The sequence below is a fragment of the Zeugodacus cucurbitae genome, chromosome 5, assembly GCF_028554725.1.
Source record: "Zeugodacus cucurbitae isolate PBARC_wt_2022May chromosome 5, idZeuCucr1.2, whole genome shotgun sequence".
In the NCBI taxonomy this organism is placed as follows: Eukaryota; Metazoa; Arthropoda; class Insecta; order Diptera; family Tephritidae; genus Zeugodacus; species Zeugodacus cucurbitae.
In genome coordinates, this window is record NC_071670.1 from 34,046,913 (window position 1) to 34,073,392 (window position 26,480).

Genomic DNA, 26,480 nt, shown 5'->3' on the forward strand with positions numbered 1-26,480 from the left:
CAGGACCTGTGATGTTCCCCTAGCATTCATTGCTTTAAGCAGCGCATGAGAGAACTGAAAGGTCTGGGACAGTTTAAGGGATCTGTGTTCCCAGCTACTCCTGTGCGAGCCAACTCATCTGCCTTTTCGTTTCCTTCTATACCTATATGACCGGGTACCCAGATAATTCTAGCTGAATTTTCTCCCACTAGTCTATTGATTGCCTCTTTGCATGATCTGACACATTGAGACTTCGTCCACAACTGGCTATCCACAAAAAAGTTGATGGACCTGTTTGTTTGGGCGCGGGCCCACCTAACGCCTTTCCTTAGTCCGACAATCTAAGCTTGAAATACCGAGTTGTGCTCGTTTAGCTTTAAGCTGCTTTCTGTATGTGGGTATTTACAGAAGAAGCCTGCTCCCGTTCCTGTTTCATTTTTTGATCCGTCAGTGCATATATGGATTTCACCATTCGTACTATCTATGTTTATATCGTTGGCCCATTATTCTCTGAAAAATTCTATTTACGTTGCGCTGTTATAAGCAACTTTAAATTCTGGGGAGACTTGGCAGATTAGCCAGAGTCTGAGGACCTCAGTTTAGTGGGTCATTCTATTCATGATGTATAACAAAATATGGAATTATGGACTGTAGGAGTTATTTAGTAACATGAATCTAACCTATAAAAAAAAAACTTATCTGCATTGGATTTGACACCTTGAACAACTGGAAGACTATGCATTTGTCAAAAATTTTATCCAAACTTGTAGACAGTACACTGATGGAGTTGTTGTATAAATTTTAACCTCACAAATTACTAAAGTGTCATATGAACAAATTCGGAATCTTTGAAAGGTAATCATCGCTGATGAGTAATCATTAAACGCAATAATTAAAGTGTTACCATCAAAAAACTAACTAATTTTATACAAGTTATTTCCCAAAATTAAGGTCAAATGTATTCATCTCATGTACACATACACACATACCTAATTATATATAATGCTGCATGTACATATATATTTGTTTACACTAAATATAGCATCACTCCAGTGTTGTCTTAATAGCACCATGCACTTCCGGCTAACAGTCTAAGCATACCAAACAGAATCTCGCAAGTATTGGTGTGTATTATGTGACCGTTATTTTGTTTTTATAACCTATTCAATAACATAGAAGACATTTCGAATCACGATTGAAGTGCGTTAATTAAAATAACGGTGGAAAATAAGTGCAGATTTTTTATAGAGGAAACACTCGATACTGAATACTATTAACTGTAGTCTGTTATCTGTTTTTATACTCTTGCAACAAAGTTGTAAAAGAGAGTATAATAGTTTTGTCCACATAACGGTTGTTTGTAAGTCCTAAAACTAAACGAGTTAAATATAAGGTTATATATACCAAAATAATCAGTAAAGTTCAAATCCGTCTGTCCGTCAGTCTGTCTGTGCAAGCGATAACTTGAGTAAAAATTGGGATATCTTAATGAAACTTGGAACACGTGTTCCTTGGCACCATAAGAATGTTAAGTTCGAAGATGGGCGGAATCGGACCACTGCCACGCCCTAAATGGCGATAACCGAAAACACTATGAAAATAAAATTTGGTACAAAGGATTGTTCTAGGAAGGGGCTTATTTGGATGTAATGTTTTTGGGAAAGTGGGCGTTGCCCCGCCACCTACTAAGTTTTTTGTACATTATAGTCCCAAAACGGAGGAAATCAGATTATAACCACGCCCACCTCCCATACTAAGGTTACGTTGAAAATTACTAAAAATGCTTTAATTCGGTGAGGAAAATTAAATTTCATTATAAAGAAGGTACAGAAACGTTGTACTCAAAATGGTATACAAAATTTTAAATGGGCGTCCTTCCGCCCATTTATGGGTCAAAAACCAAATCTCCGAAACTACTCGGCCAATATCAATGAAATTCGGTTTATAATATTTTCCTTCCATCCCAATGATATGTTAAAATAGGCGAAATCGGTTCACAACCACGCCTACTTCCTATATACCAGAACTTTGAAGACGATCTGAATCGTTTACTTTAAATATATAAAGTAAGCACTAGTGAAGATATTGGAACAGAACTTTGCACAATTACTACATTTATAGTGTGGCATCGTCCTTCTAAAAATCGTCGAAATCGGACCATAAATTTTCAAGGCCCCATATATCGAACATGAGAACCTCAGTGCTTCTAATTTTTTTACCGAAAACATAGGTAAGTCTCTCAGATATTTTGAAGAAATTCGGAAGGAATAATATGTCTCCGTGTTTAAAATATGTGAAATCGGGTCATAACTTCACCTAACTCCAATTGCACTAATATCCGGGTTTTCAACTTTCAATGGATTTTATCCCATATATATGACAAAAGAAAATCTCAGAATGGTGTCCACTCGGTATTTCCTATATGATTTAATAACACAATTTTCTACTCATAAGACATTAACTATGAGGTAGTGTCACTATAAGGGAATACAGTTTTTCTTTTTGGCTTACACCAGTTGTTTGTTCGATTCACCACTCTCACAGAGGCCATATCAAGTCAAGGTGTTAACACTGTACTACAAATAAAATTTATGATTCACTGAACAGTTAATAACAGTGTTATGCTAATATACACTTATGGATATTGTAGTTATCTTGAACCTTCAAAACGTTCCACTGTCTGGTGTAAATTAGTTATGTTACCGAAAATAAGTTCATTTGTTTAAGTACATATGTATTTTGTTGTTAACACCTTCTATGTCAATAAAATTATAAAGTACTTCGCAAAATTAAGTTTTATATTTATAAGTCGCTTGGGAAGTCATCAACCCTATACTAAGTTTCTTCGTTAATAAGTTTCGAAATTGTTACCTTGGAGTATCGCGTTAAAATAGAAATTTAAATGACTTTCTTCTGCCAGATCATTCTATTTATTTCATTTTGAATAGCATGAAGGAAACGTGCAGTTCATCGGCACTTAACTGCCTGACTACATAGTAACAGTAGAACGACATGAAAACAGCTATTAAATAGACGATTTAAAGGTGTTAGGTGAAGTGATAGTAAGCTGTATGAGGTGTCGGAGCATTATTCGAGATGATCTCCACATAAAAGTCTACCGTCGTCCAACTGATCATCTTCTGACAACGAGCTTGAAGTAAATTCGGCTTAATAATTGCAAGCGGCTTCTTCCGCAGTCAATGGGCTTGAAAGTATAATTTTTTTTCTCAAACGAAACGAATTTCAATTTTTAATAAACAAGTAGACGAAATTTACGGAAAAACGTCCAAAAACAAAAAGTGTAATTTCAAGAGTTCGATGTGGACACCATCCACCTGATGTGAAAAAGCAAACAAGAACAAAAGTGTACCAGCAGAGCAGTCAAGCAATACTAAATTCGATGGAGAACATTATCCAACCATATCGTAATAATACTTCCCTGATATTTTTGGATGGTGGTTCCGTATGCCAAGGGTTTGAGAATTTGTTAAAACTTATATTTTTATCGTTTCGCGTGTGCGCAGTGTATTTTGTATATTAAAAGATTGGAACGATAGCTGGTAATATCTCTCACGCCATCTCTAGTTCCCGGGGTGATCAGGGTGACGAGCAAAGTTCAAATCCGTCCGTCCGTCTGTCCGTCCGTGCAAGCTGTAACTTGCGTAAAAATTGAGATCTTAATGAAACTTGGAACACGTGTTCCTTGGCATCATAAGAAGATGGGCGGAAACGGACCACTGGCACGCCCACAAAATGGCGATAACCAAAAACACATAATGAGCTATAACTAAGCCATAAATAAAGTTATGAAAATAAAATTTGGAACATAGGATCGCATTAGGGGGGGCACATTTGAATGTAATTTTTTTGGAAAAGTGGGCGTGACCCCGCTCCCAAATAGGTTTTTTGTATATATCTTGTAAACCAATAAAGCTATATAAACCAAACTTTCTGCAGTCGTTTCTTTTACCCGTTTCCTTATACAGTCCAAAAATGAAAGAAATCGGATAATAACCACGCCCACCTCCAATACAAAGTTTAGGTTGAAAATGACTAAAAGTGCGTTAACTCACTAACGAGAAATGTCAGAAACACCAAATTGTACATAAGAAATTGCAGAAGGAAGCTGCACTGAGATTTTTTCACAAAATGGAAAATGGGCGTGGCGTCGCCCACTTATGGGTCAAAAATCATATCTCAAGAACTACTTGACAGATTTCAATGAAATTCGGTATATAATATTTTCTTGACACCCTGATGACACTGGTGGAATATGGGCGAAATCGGTTCACAACTACATCTACTTCCCATATAACTCAATTTTGAATCCTTCTGATTCGATCACTTTATAATGTATACATAAGGAACCGATAAAGATAGCGAAATAAAACTTTACACACATACTGTATATGAGCTGTGACATCACTTGTGGAAAAATTGTCAAAATCGAACCATGACTTTTCAAGGCCCCTGATATCAAACTTGAAGAACTCAGTGCCTAAATTTTTCACCGTAAATGTAGGTAAATCTCTAAATAAATTGCGAGAGTATAAAATGTTCGGTTGCACCCGAACTTAGCCTTTCCTTACTTGTTTATTTCATTAAGTTTTATCAATTATACTGTTCAACACTCGGCTGGGTATTGTACCACACTATTTTCTTCCTGGAGATTGAGTAATAAGTAACAATGTTGTATTCTATCCAAGAAAAGAATTTTTTAAAACATTGCTATTAATTACATGATACAGCTACTAAGAACTAACTAAGAGCTATCTTCGAAAATCGGTTCTTTAAGTTTTTGTAGTGGGATTCACATGACCGGCATTTTAAGTGTAACAATTGATAGTTTAAATTCTTTTCGCAAAAATATGCTGATTTGGAGAGTCAATCATCTGAACCAAACTCAGAAGGGGAGAGACTTTTTCAAAGACTACGTGAGTCTTCTCTCTAGCAATAAAGTTTAGGCCTTTAAACTCAGCATACACATATCGACCATTTGGCATCATTGCAGGTCTTGCAGTTTAACTTCATGAAATCTATTCGTTTTCCGACTTTACTGTGTTATTATGATTCAAGCTACAACAACACTTAAAATTATATAATAAATACACAACTTCATTATTGTAATTATTTTGCATCACTTGAGCACATTTTTATTGTTAAAAAATACTTTTGTTTTGAATTATCAGAATATTGTAATTTTGTTTATTACAAAGCACATAGGTTTGTATGCATAAACAGACAGTTTTAAGGTATTTAAATAAAAAATATTTGAATTCTTCAAAAAATTCTTATAAAGCCCAACATGCGATTCTCACACATATGTACATACATATTGACATATTGAATAGCAATTAAAGGTGAAAATAGTTTACTCAACAATATTTGATTAGCAATTAGTTGACACGGCATTAAATTCAATTGTATAATATTAATGTATTCATACGAGTATATCGTGTATAGTATATAAGTTAAAAAATCAGCCTTTAACCGCGTAACGTAGTATTTCATTAAGTTTCTCAAAGACAAATACATATATGTAAATGGGCCGCTAAATATTTATTCAGTGTAATACTATAAAATCATGTGGTAACTCGGTTTCAATAAAATACAGCAAACAGTACATAGTGAGTGTAATTATATAATAATTATGTAATAATGGAGAACATTTCGTTTTTTGTTTTTGTTTTGTTTTTAAATTCATACACATAACATTTCTTGTTTTTTTTTTATAATTACTCGAAATAACTGCAAAAGAACATTCCAACAAAAATAAAAAAAAAACATACATAAAATTAATAATGAAATAAGTCAACATGAAGTGCATTTCTATGCTTCCAAAATGCGCAAAGAGCTGCTACAATTAATAAATTCGATATTAAATCAATTTGAAAACAGCCAAAATTATGATATAAATTTACATGGATTAAAGTTATTAGACAAGTCCAACACACGGCAGCGGGAGTGTAGAACGAGAAACCCGCCAAACATTTCATTTAACAACCGTTGTTAGTGTGTGTTGTTGGCGTGGAAGGGCGCCAACAGGTTGGCGAGCGTTTGACGCGCAAAGAACCGCTTCGCTGTAGTTGTTGGCAGTGCACGCTGTGGATTGATGATTGTTGTTGTTGTTGAATGCAGTTGTTGTGTAGTGAATAGTGATTTTCCTTTTAAGTTGGCTGTGATGGGTGTGCTGGTAACACTCTTCGATAAGGGCTGCCGTTGGGCGAACGGCGTCAGCGGTGCACGGTGTTCCTTACGTTGCGGTGTACATGTATATGTGAAGGATTGCGACTTCTTCACAATGGGCATGGTAACGAAGCTGTAAAGTACATCGAGAACATTATAATTTCTTTTTATCAATTTCCATTCACATTATTGACAATACATAGAATAATGGCGTACACACACAAAACGAATACATACCACAACCACAACACAAAGGGTAACAAATAATTTCAAACATTTATCCAAATCGTATTTCATACATAACTGGCACACACACATACAACTGCACTAATTTCTGTTTTTGGCTTCTTAGTTTTAATACATTTTATTTTTATAGCGCTGAAACACATAGCACTTACGCGTCCATTTCCTCTTTCGGATAGCGTAGCATTGCTGTTTTCCACGCGTGAATATTGGAATATTTTGTGGTATCGATATCGATGTGCATGATGGCATTCAGTACGTCGACATCACGTTTTGTCGGTTCATTGCTAAAAGGGGGAAGAAATAAATACTTGAAAATTGTTTCACAGTACTAAACATGAACATTACATAAAGGTTTACATATAGTATTTTATAAAATTAATAATAAATAAATAAATAATATTATTATGATAAAAAACACAGTTCTAAAAGGAAAAAAGCAATTCCCATAACTGTTCGATAAAGGAATTCAATCGAATTTTATCCAGTCTAGGGCTGTTTTTTTTATTTTCAAAATTTAAAATATTTATGAAGGGTGATCCATTTCGAGGTTTCATACTTTTTTTTAAGAAAAAATCACAGAAAACTCAAATTTAATCGAGAATGTTTATTAACATTCGAAAGAACATTCATTGCCATTTATTTTTTAAAGGTTATCTCTTTCAAATGTTGCCCGCGGTTGCGCGTTCGATCATTTTGACACGCGTGATGTTTTGCTCAAAGGCCTGAATCAATTGACTGATGCGATGTGTGGGAAGTGGCGCCGTAAACGTTATTCAGACGTAAGTCTTTCCATGATGAAATACCAAACAATTCTGAACAAAAATAACATGATAGCTTGACACGATCCACGCTTTCGAATATTTGAAAGTAGTAGGCCGGACTTGAACCTTCATTTTCTAAAAACTGTGTTTTGAAAGTTAGTGACCAAGAATTTTCGAAAATGGCTGAACCGATTAGTTTCGAAGTTTTAAGTTTCTTTTTATTTACCGATAAAATTGTTTTTTTTTTTTAATACAAATTAAGATCAAAATTAGTGCAAAAAATCGGAACATCTTTTTCAGAGCTCCTAACTAGATGCATTTCCTTAGATAGTTGACAGAGCAAACAAGTTACTAAACATCTAAAATTATTTGAATGTGAATTCTAATGTTCATACAACTATTCAATGTCTGTTTTGGCCCCAAGTCTTCCTTACATATTCCCAAAAAATATAATAAAAGGTTCTTACAGCAGTCAAATGACAAATAATAGAATAAAGAATAACTATTATCAAATCTTTTATAAACTACAAATTGCATACCCATAGATAAATATTTTGAATGCCTCCACTAAAGGTTCATCCAACAGGCTCCAGTGAGATGAACTTTCGGGTGGCGTAGCCCATACTTCATCTTCATTGTCGGAATCGGTGTCACCAAAATCGGACTGAAAATTAATACGATTACTGATTAATATGCTGATTTATAATAATAATCGAATATATATAAAAAACAATAATGAAGTTATGAACAGTTATTTCTTTTCAAATTTTTACTTAATTATATAAATATTTTTGGTTTTCTAAGAATTTAGGTTCGGAGAAGTCTTTGGTTGCACTCGAAGCAATATTTATATATATTATACACGACTATAGCCGAATGTCTGTCTGTACTTACCCAAAAAACTTCATTGTCCGAGGACTCATCACGTATGTTCACATCGCGCCAACGCTCAGCGCCCTCATTGTAATCGACGGGATCGCGCCATTGCTCTTTGGCAGCCTTTGAGTTAGAATCTGCGTCGGTGCATGGCAAAGGATCGCGCCATTCAATGCCATTACCTGCGTTTGTTTGATCTGTTTTTTGTATGTCTTGTTGTTGTTGTTGCTGTTGATTATGTCTAGCTTGTTGATGACTGCGATAACGCGCCTCCATACGATTTCGTCGACTTGTTTTGCGACTGAGATTAGTCTCCCATTGGCACTCACACTGGAGCTCCTTTTCCCACTCCTTCGAACACATTTCTTCGGTTTTAAGTTGTTCCGGCAGTATCTGAGTAGCTGAAATTGAATGAATGAAGTGTGAATTAAAAATTTTTCATAATAAATATGTGTTTAGCGCTTAGGAAAGGCACTTACTTGGAGACTCCAACATTTTAAGTATTCGCCAGCAAACACATTCGATGTGTTCACGTCGCTCACCAGGCGTAAGCATGTACTTAATAATACCTTGAAGCTGTGGAAATCAATAATAATAATTTGTTATTGTATTTATATTATTAATTGGTAGATAAAAATTCTTAGCTGTAGCCTATAGAAGGCGAACCTTCACAAAAGTATAATCGCCTCCACTATCACTGCAACATAGAGAAGGGGGCTTTAGCTCAGGAACCATAAATAGCATCGTGTCACGAGGTCGCTGGGCTAAACTCACATGCTTGGCTTTGTGGCCTGCCTGACTAACCTAACCTATTAATTATTATTCTAAGTTTCGTACTCACTTTTATTTTCATTGCAGGCGTGACCTCCTGCGAGTTGGCCAAATATATTGAAATTAAGTTGCCAATTCTCGAATGTACTTTGGAGAAATTGACATTACGGAAACTCTTGTCCTCCTTAAAACTACATATTAACGAATTCAGTCTTTTCGATTCAGGCAGCAGTGTGTCATTGATGGACACCATGTTCTCAATGTTATATATAATGGCCTTTGTCATGCGTTTGGCGAACACTTGCACGGATTTCTCAACATATGTGTATGGTGTAGTGGACTGTGGCGCAGTTGAGGCGACTTCACCGGTGCCAGTCATGTTGGAGTAGCGCGCCCGTTCGTTATTGAAACCATTACGAAAATCATGTAAACTGCCGTTTTCTGGAAAATGTAACTTCTCCAGTGCATTGCAAACATTGTCTAAAATTACCGCCGACTTCGCCATGGCCTGTGCCGTCTTCTTTTCCATTTCCTCATTCTTAAGGCGTTCGGCGAAGTAGTTTTCCAGTTTGTTCAATCCATCCTCAGAGGCGATGTTGATGAACGAATTGAGAAAGTCCCAATATTCACGCCATTCGACATTCTGCTCTCTTGCCAATTCACGTCCGATTAATTCTAAACCCTTTTCGGTGTCTGTTATTTTGATGTGACGCTCTTTGAAGCCCGGACTATCATAGTGTTGGGATTCATTCAACAACAAATTGCGCGAGTCATTGCAACAGTCCGAGTCGGGTGAGGAAGCTGTACTGATATCACGATAAGTGTTAAAATTATTTTTGAACAGTTCTTGTTGTGGCATCTTACGGCACAGCGCTGTCTTCAGCATGCTGCCTTTCAATTTGAATGTTTGCTGTTGCGGCTGCGGCTGGTCCAATGGTAGATTTTCATTATTTTCACCAATGGCGCTAATATCCAGCTCGCCAAGCAAAGAGCTAGTGGCTTCTATGAAATCAGGCGCATTGCGCTCCACTGGTGTGTTAGGATGGGGGTCGCGATAGCTGAAGAACAGCTCACGTTTCATTTGTAACACTGGTGTATTTTGCGATGTGAGATTCTTTAAAATATTTATATCCGTGTCCTGCGAGGTTAATTGTTCACGGCTGTTATTGTTTTTCTCTAGCTCGTTTGTTGTTGCAGTTGAATTCGAGGTAGTATTTTCTGGTTCCATATTTTCCACCTGATTCTTATGATTTCCATTCTGCTTATCGACAATTAAGGATGTGTCATTGGATACGCCATTTTCATTAACTAACTCACAACTCGAACGTCGTGGCGTAGAGTTGAACAAGGCGCGGCGATTTGCTTTGGTGAGTGGTGTGCTCATAGTAGGACTGCCGTTACTGATATTAGCAAGTGATGTCTTTGATGGTGTACCGTTTGCGCAGCGCGTTTGAAGCGGAGAAATAATTAAATTATAAGTAGCGGGTGAATAGGCATTGCTACCCAGACGTGGTGGCGTTTTCCAACGACGACAGAATTGCTATAACAACAAAAATCGTAAGCATATTTTGTATATCAAATAAATTAGGAAACATACACTGGCTTGCTCCTTATTCATTGGACCGGCCAAAGCTTCAATTTTGATCTCAGCGCTCAGTGGATCACAGTTGAGATTCTAGTTATGAAGGATAAGTAATAAAGATATATAAAAAAATAGTGTTTTATTTATTTATTCAACTGTAAATGTCTGTTTTTTTACCGGTGGATTGCTGGCAGGAAACGGTTGTCCAATTTTTGGCGGTACAACATTGTCCACGGAACGTAACACAGGCACGTAAAAACGCTCCTCCAACAATACTTCGATCTTCCTTTTTAATTCCGGCGCGGCATTCGGTACACGTGCACATATTATCTGCAGCGAATATTTATTATTTTTCTATTGCAATAAAATAACTAAAGTACATACATCTTTGGGATATAGGCCCTCCGAATTAGGTGTCATTTTGCACTCGGGGAAAGTTGTCAACAGTTCCACCATTTCAACCCCACCGGTCTTCGCTGCAAAATGTAACGGTGTCTCGCTACGACCTTTCTCTGGTATGTTTAAGTAATAGTCTAATAGATTCACACACAACTCCTTGCACATTTTCTCGTCGTTTTTCTTGCCCGTAAGCAGATCCACAAATTTTGTGTCGCTCACGGTCTTCAAAATCAACTCAGCTATGCGCGGCTTTCCGGATATTGCACAAATGTGCATAGCATTATAGCGATAGCCCTCCTTTAGTGTGGTGGGTGTATCACCAGCGCTCACCAAATAGCGTGGATTATCCCAAATCATGGTTTTCACACGCTCATAATCGCCGGACTCGATTATTTTCCGAAATTCAATGAGTTCCTGCTTAGTTGGTCCACGAAATGCCGCCTTTTCTACCACAATGGATGCTGTGAGCATAAAAATTATATATTAATTATAACATTATTCTATATTTATTTTACATACATTTGCCATCGGCGTGCCGTGGTGTCGCCACCACCTCAGGTCCATATTTAGAGAATTTGTTCGCATCGCTCTCATTATTAAATTCACGAAAACGCGCTTCCTTGTGCAATTTCAGCACATCCAAGACTTCGCTCATTTCACAGTACACATGTGGAATATCAGCTATGAAGAGACAAAGATTGATGCATATGGTTAATGGTGTGATTAAATTTACATGTCAACGATTAAAACTGTAAATTGTATTGGAAAGGCATGTCAGACGAACATCAAGTGTTTCCTTTTTCTTTTTAATGATATACAACGCCGAAATCGCGTGTTTTCTTACCACATCATAAATTGTTGGCAAATTTTCAAAAATGCAATGCGGACGCGAGCGCGCTTAATTTAGCAGACAGAGTGTGCCGCAAAAGCGATTACACTAATAAAAGTGCGAGTGAATAGTGTAGCGAAAACAAACGAAAACAGGTGCGAAGCGACAGTGTGATATGATAAATACAAATTTAAATCAAAACAAAAACATTGAAAACAAACATAAGACTGATGACAGAGGTTAAAGACGCGTAAATGAATACTTGTCCGTTAGTGGATGAGAGGTTTTTGGGGCGGTGTAATTATTGTTTTTGTTTTTAAGAACATGCGTACTAAGACGAAACAGTAAGTTGGACGGTTTAATAATTATGCTACAATACGGTAGAAGATGCTATAATAGGTTCTAGACTACATACGCCCTAAACATTGAAAATGTGTATTTTTAAACTATTTTACTTAGCTTTTTAAGAAATTCGTGCTTTTTAAGTTCTAATATGAGGTGTTAAGAGCAATATTTAGTTATATGGGAAAGTTTCTTTCAATTGATCACATATATGTCAGTATGTATGTGCTTTACTTCGCAAAGCTATTGGTGTGTGGCTGCGTTATGAAAATCTAGTCATATTAGAAATAGATTTTTTTATATACGAGTATATAAGTGCATATGATTATACATTTAAGTATGTACAAATGCCAATGATAACTTCAATACATAGTTAATGTTAATATAAATGTATTGATGTACAAATGTAACTAAAATTTTCTAAAATATTTTATTACTTATTTTAACATTGTTTTATTTGGAATGCCACCCTTCTTCGACATCGAATCGCAAATCATCACGTCATCGTGATGTCGATGTTATTGAGCACACCCGGTTTTAACATCAAATGCACAAATACAACACACAACTCTTAGTCAAATTAATAGCAATTACAAAATAGCTTTTGTCTGCTTTTTATTTATTGTGTTGGTAGGTAAGTGCAATTTGGTTGTTGCTCACAATGCGTAACATAGGCCATGAAACAAAATTACATAGATAAATTACAGATTGTCTTATATATAGTAAAGTAGTATTAACGATAATGAAAGTTGTTATTTGCAAGTGGTTTTGATTTAGTTAAATAAGCTTTTATTGCAAGTAACATTAACAGCACGATTTAACTAACACCATGCCAGTTTTCAAAATAACAATAACATTTAAATCAAGATGCATTTATGTTACATAGTATAAATAAAAACAGATAATCCAATTAATATTAAAAAAAAAACATGTATGTATGTATATACCTGTATGTACCTGTTTACTGTCGTAAATATATAAAAAATACAGATAACGAGAAGACTTTATTGCATCTGTTTTTCGCCAACATATAGATATACCATACCAAAAGATAAAATTCCTATATCTTTTAAGCTTATTATTAACTATTGATAAATATGTACTGTATAATTGACTATCAAAATGAATATCGATGGGCTGAAAACATTTTGAGATTAGAAGACGATGTTTTTAAAGAACATATTCATACCAAGTAAATCGAAATAAATAAATTAAAGAATATATATTTATTCAGCAGTATGTAAACAAAAATGGGTACACGCTCAATGATAATTGCGTATATATACATACATGTACGCATGCATTGTCAGAAACCTGCCGCAATATATAAATGCCGGTTGACAATTACAGGTACAATTATTATGAACAAAGAAAATATTAACACGTTATTTGCAAATAATTATTGTCAAAGTTCAATGAGCTAGCCAAGACTTCAAAAAAGTATAGAAACAACGATTATAGCTTTGACAAAAATTTAAAATTATGCTTAAAAGCTATTCTATTTCTTATATATGTATTCAATTTTCCAATACAATTTTTTAAATGCATATTTTTGTTTAAAATTGCTAAATGATTATTTACCTTCCTTTTCCAGGTATACCCCATAGTAGGACATCTCCGAAATTAACCTGATTTTGGTTTGCTGGGTAAAAAGAAAAATTGATGCCAACAGGCCAAAGCGCAACACTCTCTATTAACCACCTCCCGTTTGCTATCCGAACAATATTGTTCAAATGTTTTCTTTTCACTTTTATAATTCGTATTATGATTTCTTTTAAATGCACTAAAAATCTATTTTAACAATCACTTTTATCCAAGTAATGCTTCTTTAATTTTTGTTTTACCGTTTCACAGAGAACTGCGAATGTAAAATATAGAGAAGGTTCAATTGCGGACCAGCGTGTGAATTGTCAAAAACTAAAAAAAATCATATAAGCGTATTTCACCACGGCCAGCTTGGTAGGAGAAAAAAAATTAACAGTGTACGTTAACAGAGCTGAGCAATAAGTGCTGAACACAAAGACGACGACACGACACGACGTAGCGACGGATGACCACAAATGTCGCTTTGAAGCCAGCGTCTTGAACATTTTGAAGACGGCAGCGACATATCAAAGAGCAATTTCATTGTTGCCCTACTAACATCTTTCACTTCAATAAAATTTACATATTTAGTTTAAAGTGAAATTATTTATGCGAAAAATGTAAAAATTGGCGATTTATTTGTTTTAAATAATCGATTGTTATTATAAATGATATACCAAAGCTATTTTACGTTTCTGCTGGAAAAATAACGTCATACTTGTGAGAACTTTGACTAATTTTACATTTCACATGTTAGTGGCAGCTCTACAGCGGCCATTGTCGTCGGAAAATTAGAAACATTTCTAATTTGGCGACAACGACAACTACAAGCCTGTTGTCGCGTAGTCGTGCTGTTGTCAAAAAATCTGTGCCCATAAGAACGCGTGTATTTTAATATTTGACAGATGTCGCTCGTCGCTTGTCGTCTTCTATGTGTTCAACACAATAATTGAAAAATATGCTCAGGGTGTACTTTTCAAAATAAGATTTCAATACAGTTAGTAGTAAGTACATTCAGAGGCATATTTGTAGAAAAAATGCTCAAACGGATCTACATATATACATACATATACATACATATGTATGTAATGATTAATTATAACATACATATATACAGTGGAACTTCCATAACTCGAACTTCTATAACTCGAAGATCTCCATAACTCGAACAATTGAAATGGCAATATCGTTTAGAAGCCAATTTTCATACAAATTTCCTTCCACAACTCAAAATTCTAAGTTCTCCCTAACTCAAACTCTTAAATTGGCAACAGAAGTCAAATTTCATACAAATTTCCTGCCATAAATCAAACTTTTCGCCTAGGGCATAAAACAACATTCTACTATCAAGGAACAATTTTAAAATAGTCTCTCTATATCGTATGGAGGCGAACAAAATATATAATATTACACTTATGGATTGCATAAATCATGTAACAAATGCATGGGATACAGACGTCAAGAGCCAAAAAATAGCAAACTGCTACAAACAAAATTACAGAATATGTGTTTTAACGTATGTCCATAAAACTTTACGCGAAGTCAATAAATAAATCTGGGTATAAATCTATATTTTACAGCTTTTTGAAAATTTAATGGAATGGTTTAATGGTTTTAATGGAAAATTCTAAAACACGAAGTCTCTCTAACACGAAGTTTTTTTGTGGATTATGGTGATTCGAGTTAGAGAAGTTCCACTGTATATACAAAGTCGTTTGCGCATTGTATATAAGCGAATTTGTAAACGTACATTCACTGACATAGAAAATGAAACCATTTTTCTCATTTAACACTAAAAACTCTCAAATCTGTTATTTTCGAGCCCTCTGATGTTAAACAGTGCTGAAATACGCCTATACATTCTTTGGTGAAACACGCTTACAGAAACGTGTACCCCTTCGAAAAGCGGACCAGCGTGACAATCGGCACATTTATTATTTGACATTCTCTGCTTTCAGGCGACATCTATGCAATGAATCCGCAAGACTGTTGTGCCGTATTCCAGCAGATGTCGCCTAATATTTATTTCAGTAAAGAAGAAGAAAAGAGCGGCAAATAAATCTAGAAATTTTAGGCAAACTGTGGAAATTAGAAAACTTCTCTGCTGCGTTGTGAATAAACTTTATTAGTGCAAATTTTACAAATAAGTTAAACAGCACAATTAGGCGTTATAATAATATGAAATATATTGTCCAAATACACTTGTTGACTTTTTGGTGATGGAACTTTAAAACATTGCAAATATTAAATTGACACGGGGTGAGTACTTAATTATAATTTTTTTTTTTAATTTTCTGATATCGTAATATCAACTGCTTCTTGATTCTTATACTAAATTATTTTCTTCTAAACATTCAGGGTAGATATTGTCCATATTTCCAGTCGCCGTTCGAATCTGTATATTGCGGTATAATCTTTGTAGACTTGTATAGTGATTTTGAATATCCGGTATAGTCCTAACGATAATTAATAATGTTTTTCGTTAAGTCATATGTTCACATGTTGTTAAAGCAGTGTTTACCTTATCAGCTTTGCGTCGCCGATTTAATTCCTTGACATTTTGTGGTACATTCATATTGAAATTGTTTCGTTTACACAAAATAATGGATTTTTCGTTAAACTGCTTGCTATTCAAATTGTTCCGTGTCAAGTTATCATCTACAGCCACAGCGTCTTGGGATGGCTTTGAAACGTAAGACATGATGCGTAGTGAGAGATTAATGGCAGGCGGCGGTCTTCGTTTGATCTCCTCTTCGATTTCATACAATTCTTGCTGCAATTAAAAACAATAGCAGAAAATCTCAATTCAAATTATGTAAGAAAAGGTTCAGGTTTAGTCCGAATATAGGTAATTAGAAGTTTTAAACAACAAAGCAACAGAATTGATAAACGGGTTTCACGAGACGAGTTAAGCTTCCTGTCTATTTATGTGTATAAGAGTTGCTAAAAACGTCTTTTGTATTTATTTGGACTTACCCTATTTTTGTAGACCATACAACAAGCTCTTAACGTGAAATAGTAAATAATTTCCACACCAGAGAGCAACGAGAAGCCTAGAAATAAACTTGCAATACCACCAAAGGACACCAAAAGATCGACCCAACCGAAAAGTACCTCGCGTTTATAACGTATAATAGGCCACGTGAGAAACTCCACTAAAACGCCCGTGTCATCGGTCTTTTCAGTGCTGGAACAGGTAAAGGTATGCAGTACATAGCGTTTTATCAACAAAGTGTTTAAATATAATTATTATCTATTAGCATTCGTACTTCTTAATCAATTTCTCAATGTTAAAGACCGTTTTCGAACAGCTCAATTCACATTGCATGCAATTCCGTATATTCGTAATGTTCGCCTTGTTCTTTTCCAAACACATCAAATCGGATACGCCACACGTAGGCACACTCGCTGCAAAATAATACCGAATTGTAATTCAATTTAATTCGCGAAAATAATTAGTACACCTACATATGGGCTTATAAAATGGTGGATTGCATTTACAGAATTTGATGGCACGTTTCATGCGACACTCCTTCATGCAGGAGGAGAATGTGTAGCCCTCAGGGAAATATTGCAATTTAACCTCGTCATAAAAGATGCATTTCCGTTGACTGTGTTCGAAATTGGTATTTGTTATTAAAAAAAGGAAAATTTCTTTGTGAAATATTAAACTTATTTAGTAATCTTTACACCTGCAGCTTACCCAATTGTTAGTTGCCTCGCGTCATCTGTGGTATAGGTGTTCTTTTTGGAAATCCTTGCTTCTACTTTCTGATTATCTTCCCACTCGATTTGGGCATTGAAATCACTGCCGAAATATTCCTCATTTGAAAAAATGAAAACCTTGATGGAAATAGAGAGGTGTGAAGAAAAAAATAATCTTAAAAAACAATTCAGATTTATGATTCTACATTTCATCATATCATATAACCATTATGGAATCTGATAAATAGTTTCTATATTCTTGGCATACAATGTTCCTTTCTGTCCGAATTCAGCATCCAATATTTCGACACTTAGAAACCCCAGATTTCTACTTACTTTTGCAGTGCCGTTCGGTACGAAATACAAAGCCCATTTCTTATCTGTCTCATAAAGATCATGTGGCGCGGCTCCATTTACACTAAGATCAAAAAAATAAGAAAATGTGTCTACTATCATTCTTGGTTCAAACCTACTCTTCTTTTTCCTCCGATTTGAAACGACTATTGAAAGCGAAACACATGCCATGCTCGGTATAAACTCTATCGAAATGTGTACAACACGATATCGGTTCGTCACGATACTTGCATTCCGTTAAGGTGTCTTCACAGCTAACATGAACCTAAGCAACCACGAAATCATAAGGTTTAAATCTTGAAGTTTAGGATATAGCAAAAATATAATTTAGTTTTAATTCTTACTTTAAATGCCGCATCTCGTAAATTAATTTCATTTAAAATATTTGCCGACACCGATGTAGACAGCGCATAAGCTTCGTTGACATTGTCGAAGTTTAAAGATGTTAAAAGCTCAAGAAATGGTGCGATCATAGTTGCCGTGGGATGGTCATAATTTCTGTTAACGAAGAAATAAATCACATCAGATTAAACTTTTAAGTGAGTTCTTTATTCGTTTTCTACTCACGATAATGTTTTGTATGCCCAATCATATGCCTTGTCATGATCGAAGGGTATTTCCGGACAGACAATTGTGCTGGGAAAGACAACATTTTGATTATGGAAATCGGTGTCCAAACCTGTAATTTTATTTAACATTAAGATTATCATGAAATTATATATATATATATATATATGTATATAAAAATAGATATTGAGATAAATATATATATTGCAAAATTTTTATTCCGATGAATGACAGTTGTGTTCGATAATACTATTCGTTAAAAGAGAATATCAATTGGCAAGTTAAAATAAGTACGGATTTTTATACTCTCGCAACATGTTGCACAGAGTATAACAGTTTTGTCCATCTAACGGTTGTTTGTAACAGCATAAAATATATATGTACATATATCTAAATGATCATGAAGACGAGGTTGAATCCCGATGTCTGCCCGTCCGTCCTTGCCTTTGAAAATCCTATAATTAGGTATATGAGAGCTAGGGGAAGTTACACTATTAGAAGAAAAATATTTACTCTGAATTAAATTAAGATACCTGAGGGATTTACCGAAATTTTTGGTGAAAAATTACAATGGGATACAGTGGACAGTTATAGTCCGATTTCGACAATTTTTTCACAAGTGATGCCACAGATCATAGTATTTATTTTTTTAGGTTTTATTTCGCTATCTTCATTGGTTCGTTATGTACTAAATATATATTATAAAGTGAAGGAATAAGATGGAGTTCAAAATTGAGTTACATGGGAAGTTGTCGTGGTTGTGAACCGTTTTCTTCCATTTTTCACACGTGTCATCAGGGTGTCAAGAAAATATTATATACCGAATTTCATTCGAATCGGTCGAGTAGTTCCTGAGATATGGTTTTTGATCCATAAGTGGGCGATGCCACGTCCATTTTCCATTTTGTAAAAAAATCTGAGTGCAGCATCCTTCTGCAATTTCTGCTGTAAAATTTAGTATTTCAGACGTTTTTCGTCACTATACTACTCTCTTAGCAACTTTTGTTGCGAGAGTATAAAAACAAAAATGTAAAATAGGCTTTGATGAAGCAAAACCAACAAAAATCCATCTGTCAATTAATTGTTTGCAAAATGCAAACACAAGTCGAAGAGAGCATCAATATAAATTAACGGGACATTGCTTTAAAAAAAAGAATACGTGCTCCGCCATTCCAGTATCAAGCCTACTACAAACATTTTCCTTTGTCTTGATTCTTTCACATTACAATACATAAATCGTGAACTCGAAAAATACATTACACAAACACTGTATTGGTTCTGTGACAGTGATGTTTAAAAAATGTCAAAATGTGACCCAATATACTGAACATAGGGACCTCAGAGTCTGTAGCATACTTTTCGTCGGAAATATCAGTAAATCTCAGAAATTGGACCATTGTATAATAGATAATAGCTCTGGTACCATAAATGAATAAAATCTGGTCAATACCTCGTTGAGTACCCATATAACTGATATTTGAAGTGTTTTAAAATTTCCATTAGGCATTATAGGCTATACATTCTGTTAATATGTATGATACCAAATTAAGGTCCAGGAATTTTCCATATTATGTCCGCTAGAGAAACGTTCCGTGAGATTAATGCTGTTTTGGTGTTTTCTCTTCGAACTGCGGAGGAAAGGTATCCACCATTGGATAAGCCAGCCGGCAGATACCGGTGATGACGAATACCGATCAAATCATGGAAATCCTCGAGCTGGACCGGCATGTGTCATCAACATCTCCAGAAAGCTGGATACACAAAAAAGCTTGATGTTTGGGTGCCGCATGATTTGACGCAAAAAAAAACCTTTTGGACCGAATCAATGCCTGCGATATGCTGCTGAAACGGAACGAACTCAACCCATTTTTGAAGCGGATGGTGACTGGCGACGAAATGGATCACATACGACAATATCAAGCGAAAACGGTCGTGGTCGAAGGCTGGTGAATCGTCCCAAACAGTGGCCAAGCCGGGATTGATGGCCAGGGAGTTTTTCTATGTGTTTGGTGGGATCGGAAGGGAATCAGCCACTATGACCAGCTCCCATATGGCCAGACGCTTAATTCAACCATCTACTGCAAACAACTGGACCGCTTGAAGTAGGCAATCGACCAGAAGCGTCCAGAATTGGCCAACAGGAAGGGTGTAGTTCCACCAGGACAACGTCAGCTCACACACTTCGTCGATGACTCGTTAGAAGCTACGGCCTGTTCCTGTCCATGGCGAACGCCCTTGGTGGTGTAAAGTTGAACTCAAAAGAGGCTTATGAAAAGTGGCTGTCCGAGTTCTTCGCAAATAAGGAGGGGGCTTCTACGAAGGGGTATTATGAAGTTGCCGTCTAGATGGAAACTGATTATCGAATGAACTGGGCCCTCTCATTTAACTAAGTCTTCATAATGAAGCCAAAGTCTAATTAGAGACTGAAATTGATCGAGATATAACCAGTTATGATGTCCCTAGGTACTTAGATGGGATGACTTCTTCGAGAAACATGCTTCTTCTGTTGATTTACTTCTAATGCTTGTAAGGAATATCAACTCCAACTTGCGACAACTGAGAACAGTTGCGTCTCTGCCTCTGTACATTGCATAGTACATGCAATTCTAATTCGTCATCAAAAAGTTGCAATCAAAGTATAATGCTAATGAATTCGCGTATAGAATCCTTTTACGCTGGGTTCTTCATATAGAATACTATACGCACTGGAAAATACTTGACATAAGATTTCGATACGTACTAAATGAAATTTTAGACATGCATCCGTCCATATTAATTTTATTTAATGACTGTAGGAAATATTTCGAAAAGCTAAAGTGAATCATATAGGTCAGATTTTTGTAAAGACCCGCTCCTCATTTCGAAGATTGAATAAAAAAACGGGTTTCTGTAACTGAGAACCGCAAATATTAAATCCAAATAAATGTTTAGTTTACACTTAAAAGAAATTTCTGACAATAGTTTTTAATATTGTCACCGATAAACCATTATTATGTTATCTACTCAATCCACTATACATACCTATAAAAGTATACGTTAGAGATGTACATAAGTTTTGAGAAGACTCACCTGTAATGGTTGGGTTAGTTTGAAATTTCTCCCACAAACTCATAATTATCACCAAGGCAGTCACAGCACCGATTGTTGTAAAGCAAAACCACATAAATCTACAAGAGAAACGATTTATGTCCACTTTTTAGTGCACCTACTCGCCTATTAATCTTATCGCAAATTTGATTGACTTTCACCTACTTTTCACCCACCGGACGTCCGGACTCGGCTATGTAACGCACACCATGCAACGTGGAATTTTGAAAAAATTCTTTCGTTTGAAAAATTAAACTACGCCGAAAGATTGTCAACGTTTCGGCCACCTTTCTTGCCCACTCTCTTACACTCTTTTTCTGCATTTTCGTTTTAGAAATCCCCACACTCGCATAATTCACATGGGCGGCTCGTCGGTTTCAAAGAAAGCACACAGTAGCAGTACTACTAGTCAAGAATAATTGCCAAAATTTCCGTTTAAACTCAATCGAAATCGGTCACTATAGCGACGGCTGTCCGTACGACGTTTGTTAACTAGTACGTTTCAAGCTGAGCGCGTCAAGCGTAACACTTGGAGTGAATGCGAGGAACGGTAGTGTCCTGTTGCACCTACAAATCACAACTGACCATATCACAGGTCGTCGTGACTAATTGCGTATGCAGAGACAAGCGTTGCGTCTCATTCAGAGTGGGCCAGACGCTGGTGCGGGTGAGAGCGTGTGGCGAGTTGGTGTGGTCATCAAATGGAGTTTACACTGCATTTGTCTGGCGAATGAGTTGAGTGAAGTCATTAAAGGACAATGCAGATAAAAGCAAATCAATGTTGTATGCCTAGGCTACACGCACGAAATGTCATTTGACAATGACCATTGGGACTTTATCTTGATTATTTGAGGGTAGTGGACATTTATCGTTCAACTTTTCGACTATGTCATATTTTTATGACCAACATGCACACCAATCTACATACGAATTTATGAATACATGCAGTATGTTTGTATATATTTATGTATGTACCTATGTTGCTTTTATGGCTTTATTTTAAAGTCGCAAACAAAAGAGAAAACCCTGTGACGGATGTAGATGAACGGGAAAATTTTTGATTATAACTTATCGAGTTAAGGTTCTGTTTTTAAAAACCAAATATTGCAAACAATTAATTATAAATGTTTACATTTATTGCGAAACAAATATATATCACGAGTTGGATCCATATTCAGAAGGTCTATTGAAGTTAAGTTCCCCAACACTTCATCTTTTAAAGGTCGTCTTCATTTTCTTCTTCATGCATAGTTAACTGATGGATTGTTATCTTTCCCTCCTTTTTTAAAGAAAAACACAATTCAAATTTAATGGGGAATGATTATTATCATTCGAAAGAATATTCTTTGGCATTTATTTTTTAAAGATATTTTTTATTGTGTTTTGGTTTCGCTTCACGGCATGAATCGAGGAGGGATTATCCGCATAGACTTTAGACATTACATATCCCACCGGTAAAATTCAGTATGATATCTCACGATCTTGTTGGCCAATCAACCAGCCCAAAACGTGAAAGTAAGTTGTCAGACAACCGATTTGTTCTCTCAATAAATTCCACCATCACTGGCGTATCCACCTTTTTGTCGATTTTAAAGCTGCTTTCGACAGCACGAAAAGGAGCTGCCTTTATGCCGCGATGTCTGAATTTGGTATCCCCGCAAAACTAATACGGCTGTGTAAGCTTACGTTGAGCAACATCAAAAGCTCTGCCATGATTGGGAAGGACCTCTCCGAGCCGTTCAATACCAAACGAGATTTCAGACAAGGTGACTCACTCTCGTGTGATTTCTTTAACCTGATGCTGGAGAAAATAATACGAGCTGCAGAGCTAAATAGAGAAGGTACAATCTTCTATAAGAGTGTACAGCTACTGGCGTACGTCGATGATATCGATATCATTGGAAAAAACACCCGCGCCGTTAGTTCTGCTTTTTCCAGACTGGATAAGGAAGCGAAGCGCATGGATCTGGTGGTGAACGAGGACAATACGAAATATCTCCTGTCATCAAACAACATTCAGCGCATTGGCGTCTTGGCTCCCACGTCACTGTTGACAGTCATAACTTTGCAGTTTTAGATAATTTCGTATACCTAGGCGCCAGCATCAACGCAAATAATAATGTCAGCCTTGAAATCTAATGCAGAATCACTCTTGCCAACAGGTGCTACTATGGACTGAGTAGGCAATTGAAAAGTAAAGACATCTCTCGACGAACAAAAACCAAACTCTACAAGTCCCTCTTCATACCTGTTTTACTTTATGGTGCGGTAGCGTGGACAATGTCAACATACGATGAGACAGCACTAGGAATTTTCGAGAGAACGGTTTTGCGGAAGATTTATAGTCCCTTAAACATTGGCACGGCGAATACCGCAGACAATGGAATGATGAGCTGTATGTGGTATTCGACGACATAGACATAGTTCAGCGAATAAAAAGACAGCGGCTACGCTGGCTAGGTCTTGTGTTTCGAATGGACGAAAGTGCTCCAGCTCTGAAAGTGTTCAATTGCATTACCCGCTGGTTTGGTGGTTTAAGCCGTGGAAGATGGAGACCTCCACTCCGATGGAAGGACCAGGCGGAGAAATCCAAGCTTCACTTGGTATTACCAATTGGCGCCAAACTGCCAAAAGAAGAGATGCGTGGCGGGCTGTTGTGGACTCGGCAATAACCGCATAAGCGGTGTCTACGCCAGTCAAGAAGTAGAAGACATATCCATTGAGCCAGAAATGGGCCTCATCGTTGAACAGAATTTTACTCGAAAACGTCGGAACTTTTCAAGGGCCCATAGAGCGAAGCAATGTCGCTTGGGATCGTCGACCGGCTTCAGTTGTTCCACCAGCTGTATTTTGTAAGCTTTCAATTTAAGATCTCGACGTAAAATGCCCCAAGTAGTCCATACGACAGTCCGAGTTGCTGCGTACGGCGCCGAATCGACTTTCTACGGTCTTGGTGTATACTATCAGCTACGGCTGCTATATTCGGTCGATTATTATCCAATAATGAATGTTGGATCTTAAGATGGGTAATGGTGTTGCGAATAGTACGCTCAGTAGGCCGATTATGTTGACCATAAGTTGAGCGAAGCGCGCGAAACAAATCTTTACAGAACGTGAATTTCCGTAATAAAGTTGAACTATTTGTAAACGTTATTCCGTAATGAAATACGAAACAATACTGAACAAAAATAACATGACAGCTATTGAAAAAAGTACCTCGCCCGACGTTCTGACGTTTAAGCGGGACTTTGTATTTTGTCTTTATTAATTTATTTAGCGTAAGTATTTAATTATCGTGAATAATTTTTGAGATCATATGTTCCGATTAATCCACAGTGTTATGCTCAAAAGAATGAATATAATGTGGAGTTTGATGAAGTAAACTTTAAATATATGGGTTTCCATCCGTCGGTTGGAAGATTCAGTTGGAGTCAAAAGCTGCATGAACCATATTTTAAATGTTGGCAGTTGAAAGTTAAAATATCTTCTTAAAGTGAATTCGCTACAAACTTAAATTTTCTTAGCTCTTATTTGCTTTACTTGCCGTTGAATTCTAATGGATACTCTTAACGATAACAACAACATACCTACTTGATGTTCGCTTAGAAATTACCTCATTCCCAGACAGGATAACACAAATAACACAGACTAATACACATTTATATTTATTGGAGTACTTTCACGCACACACACACACCAGGATATATATGTACATATGTATGCGATGACGGACATGAAATTCCAACAATATCCGCCACACAAATGCCGCAATGCAACGCAACATGGCGAATTTTATGTTGACTGACTGTTGACTGCACGGATACCGGGCAACGCGACGACTGCCTGGCCATTATTGGCGTTGTCACTGCAGCGCGCCATTGTTCCCAAGATGGCAATAGACGTTGAAGGAGTTGAAGCCGTTCAAGCCGTTTGCGAGCAGCCGAGCAGTATGCGCTACGTTGCGGCGTATTTACAGTGTGGCATCGCATCCAGCAAAGAGCGCCAGTGCAGCAAAATCCACAAATCCTTACAGTTATGTGGACATATGTACACCCACGCTGAACATGGATGTGTGTGCGTTCTTCTAAAGGCACTTCATTGCTCTAATAACAACAACCATCAACAATCACACACAAGCACTTGTATGGCTGAAGTAATTGTGTGTGACACGCGAAATTGCGAATGGCGGGGTAAAAAATCATGGCACTGCTGCGGGCGTAAGCGCGGGTGATGAGCTCATAAAAATGTTCATAATTGGAGTAATGGCAGCAGTTGATGCAACAACAAAAACAATAACAACAAACAGCGAGTATATTGACATCAATGCTGCTATGGCGGTAAGAAAATGGTGGCGAACTTTGGTATTTTAAATTTGAAAACACAAACAACAAACGCACACACATCCATACATAGTCACAAGCAGAAACTCTCACGCTACGCTATTTAAATATATATATGTGTATGTATGTACGTGTATGCAGTGCCTCGAAGAGGGTGAGCAGTCCTTAAAGATGCAAATGCAGATGCCGTTGACCGCCCGCGACCCGCGCGAGCTTTGCTGCTGTGAGAATGAGCGCTCAAGGAGTCGTTTTTTTTGCTTGCGGAAAGAGGAGTGTCTTAAAATGGGCGGTTACGCGGCCAATGCAGGCATGCTATGTACGTGCAACAAACAAATAAACACATTTGCATACACAATTTTACAACAACACACACAAATACTTTTTATGAAAGAAATCTGTGCTTTTATAAGCTCGCATATATTTTATGTTTACTCGCATACATATGGCCTCTCGCTTTGTTGTTGTTGTTGTTGGCATTGCACGGCATTTGCATGAAAACGCCAAGAGGAAGTGAGCCTTGAAATGTTTTTGCGTCGCTTTTTTCCCTTTAATTTACTTTTATTTGTTTGCTGGTAATTAAAAAGCTCGGAAAACGCAGACAAAAAATAAGCGAAATAAAAAAATGAATAAATAAATAAAAATTGCAAAAAATCAAAAGCGCTTGTATAAATAGACTCACTGCAGCAACATGAGCAGAGATGCATCAAAATGTCAGTTTGCGTTAAATTTATGCTCATTGCATTTGGTTGTTGTTGTGGCGCTGCACTGCACTCACTTGTGGTTGTCAAATATTATTGCCCACGTGACATTGACTAGTGTCGGCGCGTGCACCTTGCTGTTTGTTGTTGCTTTGCATGTGACATGGCCAATGT

The 26,480-nt window shown here is 36.6% G+C and overlaps 3 protein-coding genes across 4 annotated transcripts in view; 1 reads left to right on the forward strand and 2 right to left on the reverse strand.

The window, feature by feature from the left end:
* Positions 1 to 5,330: 5,330 nt before the first annotated feature.
* On the reverse strand, positions 5,331 to 13,879 carry LOC114805297 (ankyrin repeat and LEM domain-containing protein 2 homolog). Of its 2 annotated transcripts, none has more exons than XM_054231237.1 (11): positions 13,553 to 13,879; positions 11,320 to 11,481; positions 10,786 to 11,261; positions 10,579 to 10,731; positions 10,417 to 10,494; positions 8,890 to 10,359; positions 8,528 to 8,624; positions 8,067 to 8,449; positions 7,712 to 7,836; positions 6,564 to 6,695; positions 5,331 to 6,298 (listed from the first exon to the last, which is right to left on the reverse strand). In XM_054231237.1, exons 1-11 carry the CDS (start codon positions 13,584 to 13,586, stop codon positions 5,989 to 5,991), a joined length of 3,420 nt encoding a protein of 1,139 aa, XP_054087212.1. In that variant the 5' UTR covers positions 13,587 to 13,879; the 3' UTR covers positions 5,331 to 5,988. The 2 variants fall into 2 exon arrangements, with proteins under 2 accessions (XP_054087212.1, XP_054087213.1); XM_054231238.1 differs by lacking the exon at positions 13,553 to 13,879 and adding an exon at positions 11,645 to 11,665.
* A 1,737-nt stretch (positions 13,880 to 15,616) lies between these two features.
* The window catches only part of LOC105218091 (uncharacterized), a 263,373-nt gene continuing 252,509 nt past the window's right edge, over positions 15,617 to 26,480 (forward strand). Inside the window, exon 1 of the mRNA XM_054230734.1 lies at positions 15,617 to 15,814. The gene's annotated coding sequence lies outside the window, so the exon portion shown is untranslated. The remainder of the gene's footprint in view (positions 15,815 to 26,480) is intronic.
* Positions 15,735 to 21,861, reverse strand: LOC128921880 (sodium channel protein Nach). The gene is made up of 12 exons (XM_054230737.1): positions 21,434 to 21,861; positions 21,251 to 21,348; positions 18,182 to 18,293; positions 17,959 to 18,112; positions 17,734 to 17,879; positions 17,597 to 17,678; positions 17,259 to 17,398; positions 17,024 to 17,166; positions 16,825 to 16,963; positions 16,532 to 16,742; positions 16,077 to 16,328; positions 15,735 to 16,011 (listed from the first exon to the last, which is right to left on the reverse strand). Exons 1-12 carry the CDS (start codon positions 21,589 to 21,591, stop codon positions 15,910 to 15,912), a joined length of 1,737 nt encoding a protein of 578 aa, XP_054086712.1. The 5' UTR covers positions 21,592 to 21,861; the 3' UTR covers positions 15,735 to 15,909.

Coding starts and splice junctions, on each gene's coding strand:
- LOC114805297 (XM_054231237.1), bottom strand. CDS start 13,586: ATGTCCTACTATGGGGTATACCTGGAAAAGGAAG. Junction 8,625..8,889: donor CGCCTGCAATGAAAATAAAA/GTGAGTACGAAA, acceptor TGATTTCCACAG/CTTCAAGGTATTATTAAGTA. Junction 8,450..8,527: donor TAAAATGTTGGAGTCTCCAA/GTAAGTGCCTTT, acceptor ATTCAATTTCAG/CTACTCAGATACTGCCGGAA.
- LOC128921880 (XM_054230737.1), bottom strand. CDS start 21,591: ATGCAGAAAAAGAGTGTAAGAGAGTGGGCAAGAAAGGTGGCCGAAACG. Junction 18,294..21,250: donor AACTAACCCAACCATTACAG/GTGAGTCTTCTC, acceptor ATAAAATTACAG/GTTTGGACACCGATTTCCAT. Junction 17,167..17,258: donor GCGAGGCAACTAACAATTGG/GTAAGCTGCAGG, acceptor TTTCGAACACAG/TCAACGGAAATGCATCTTTT.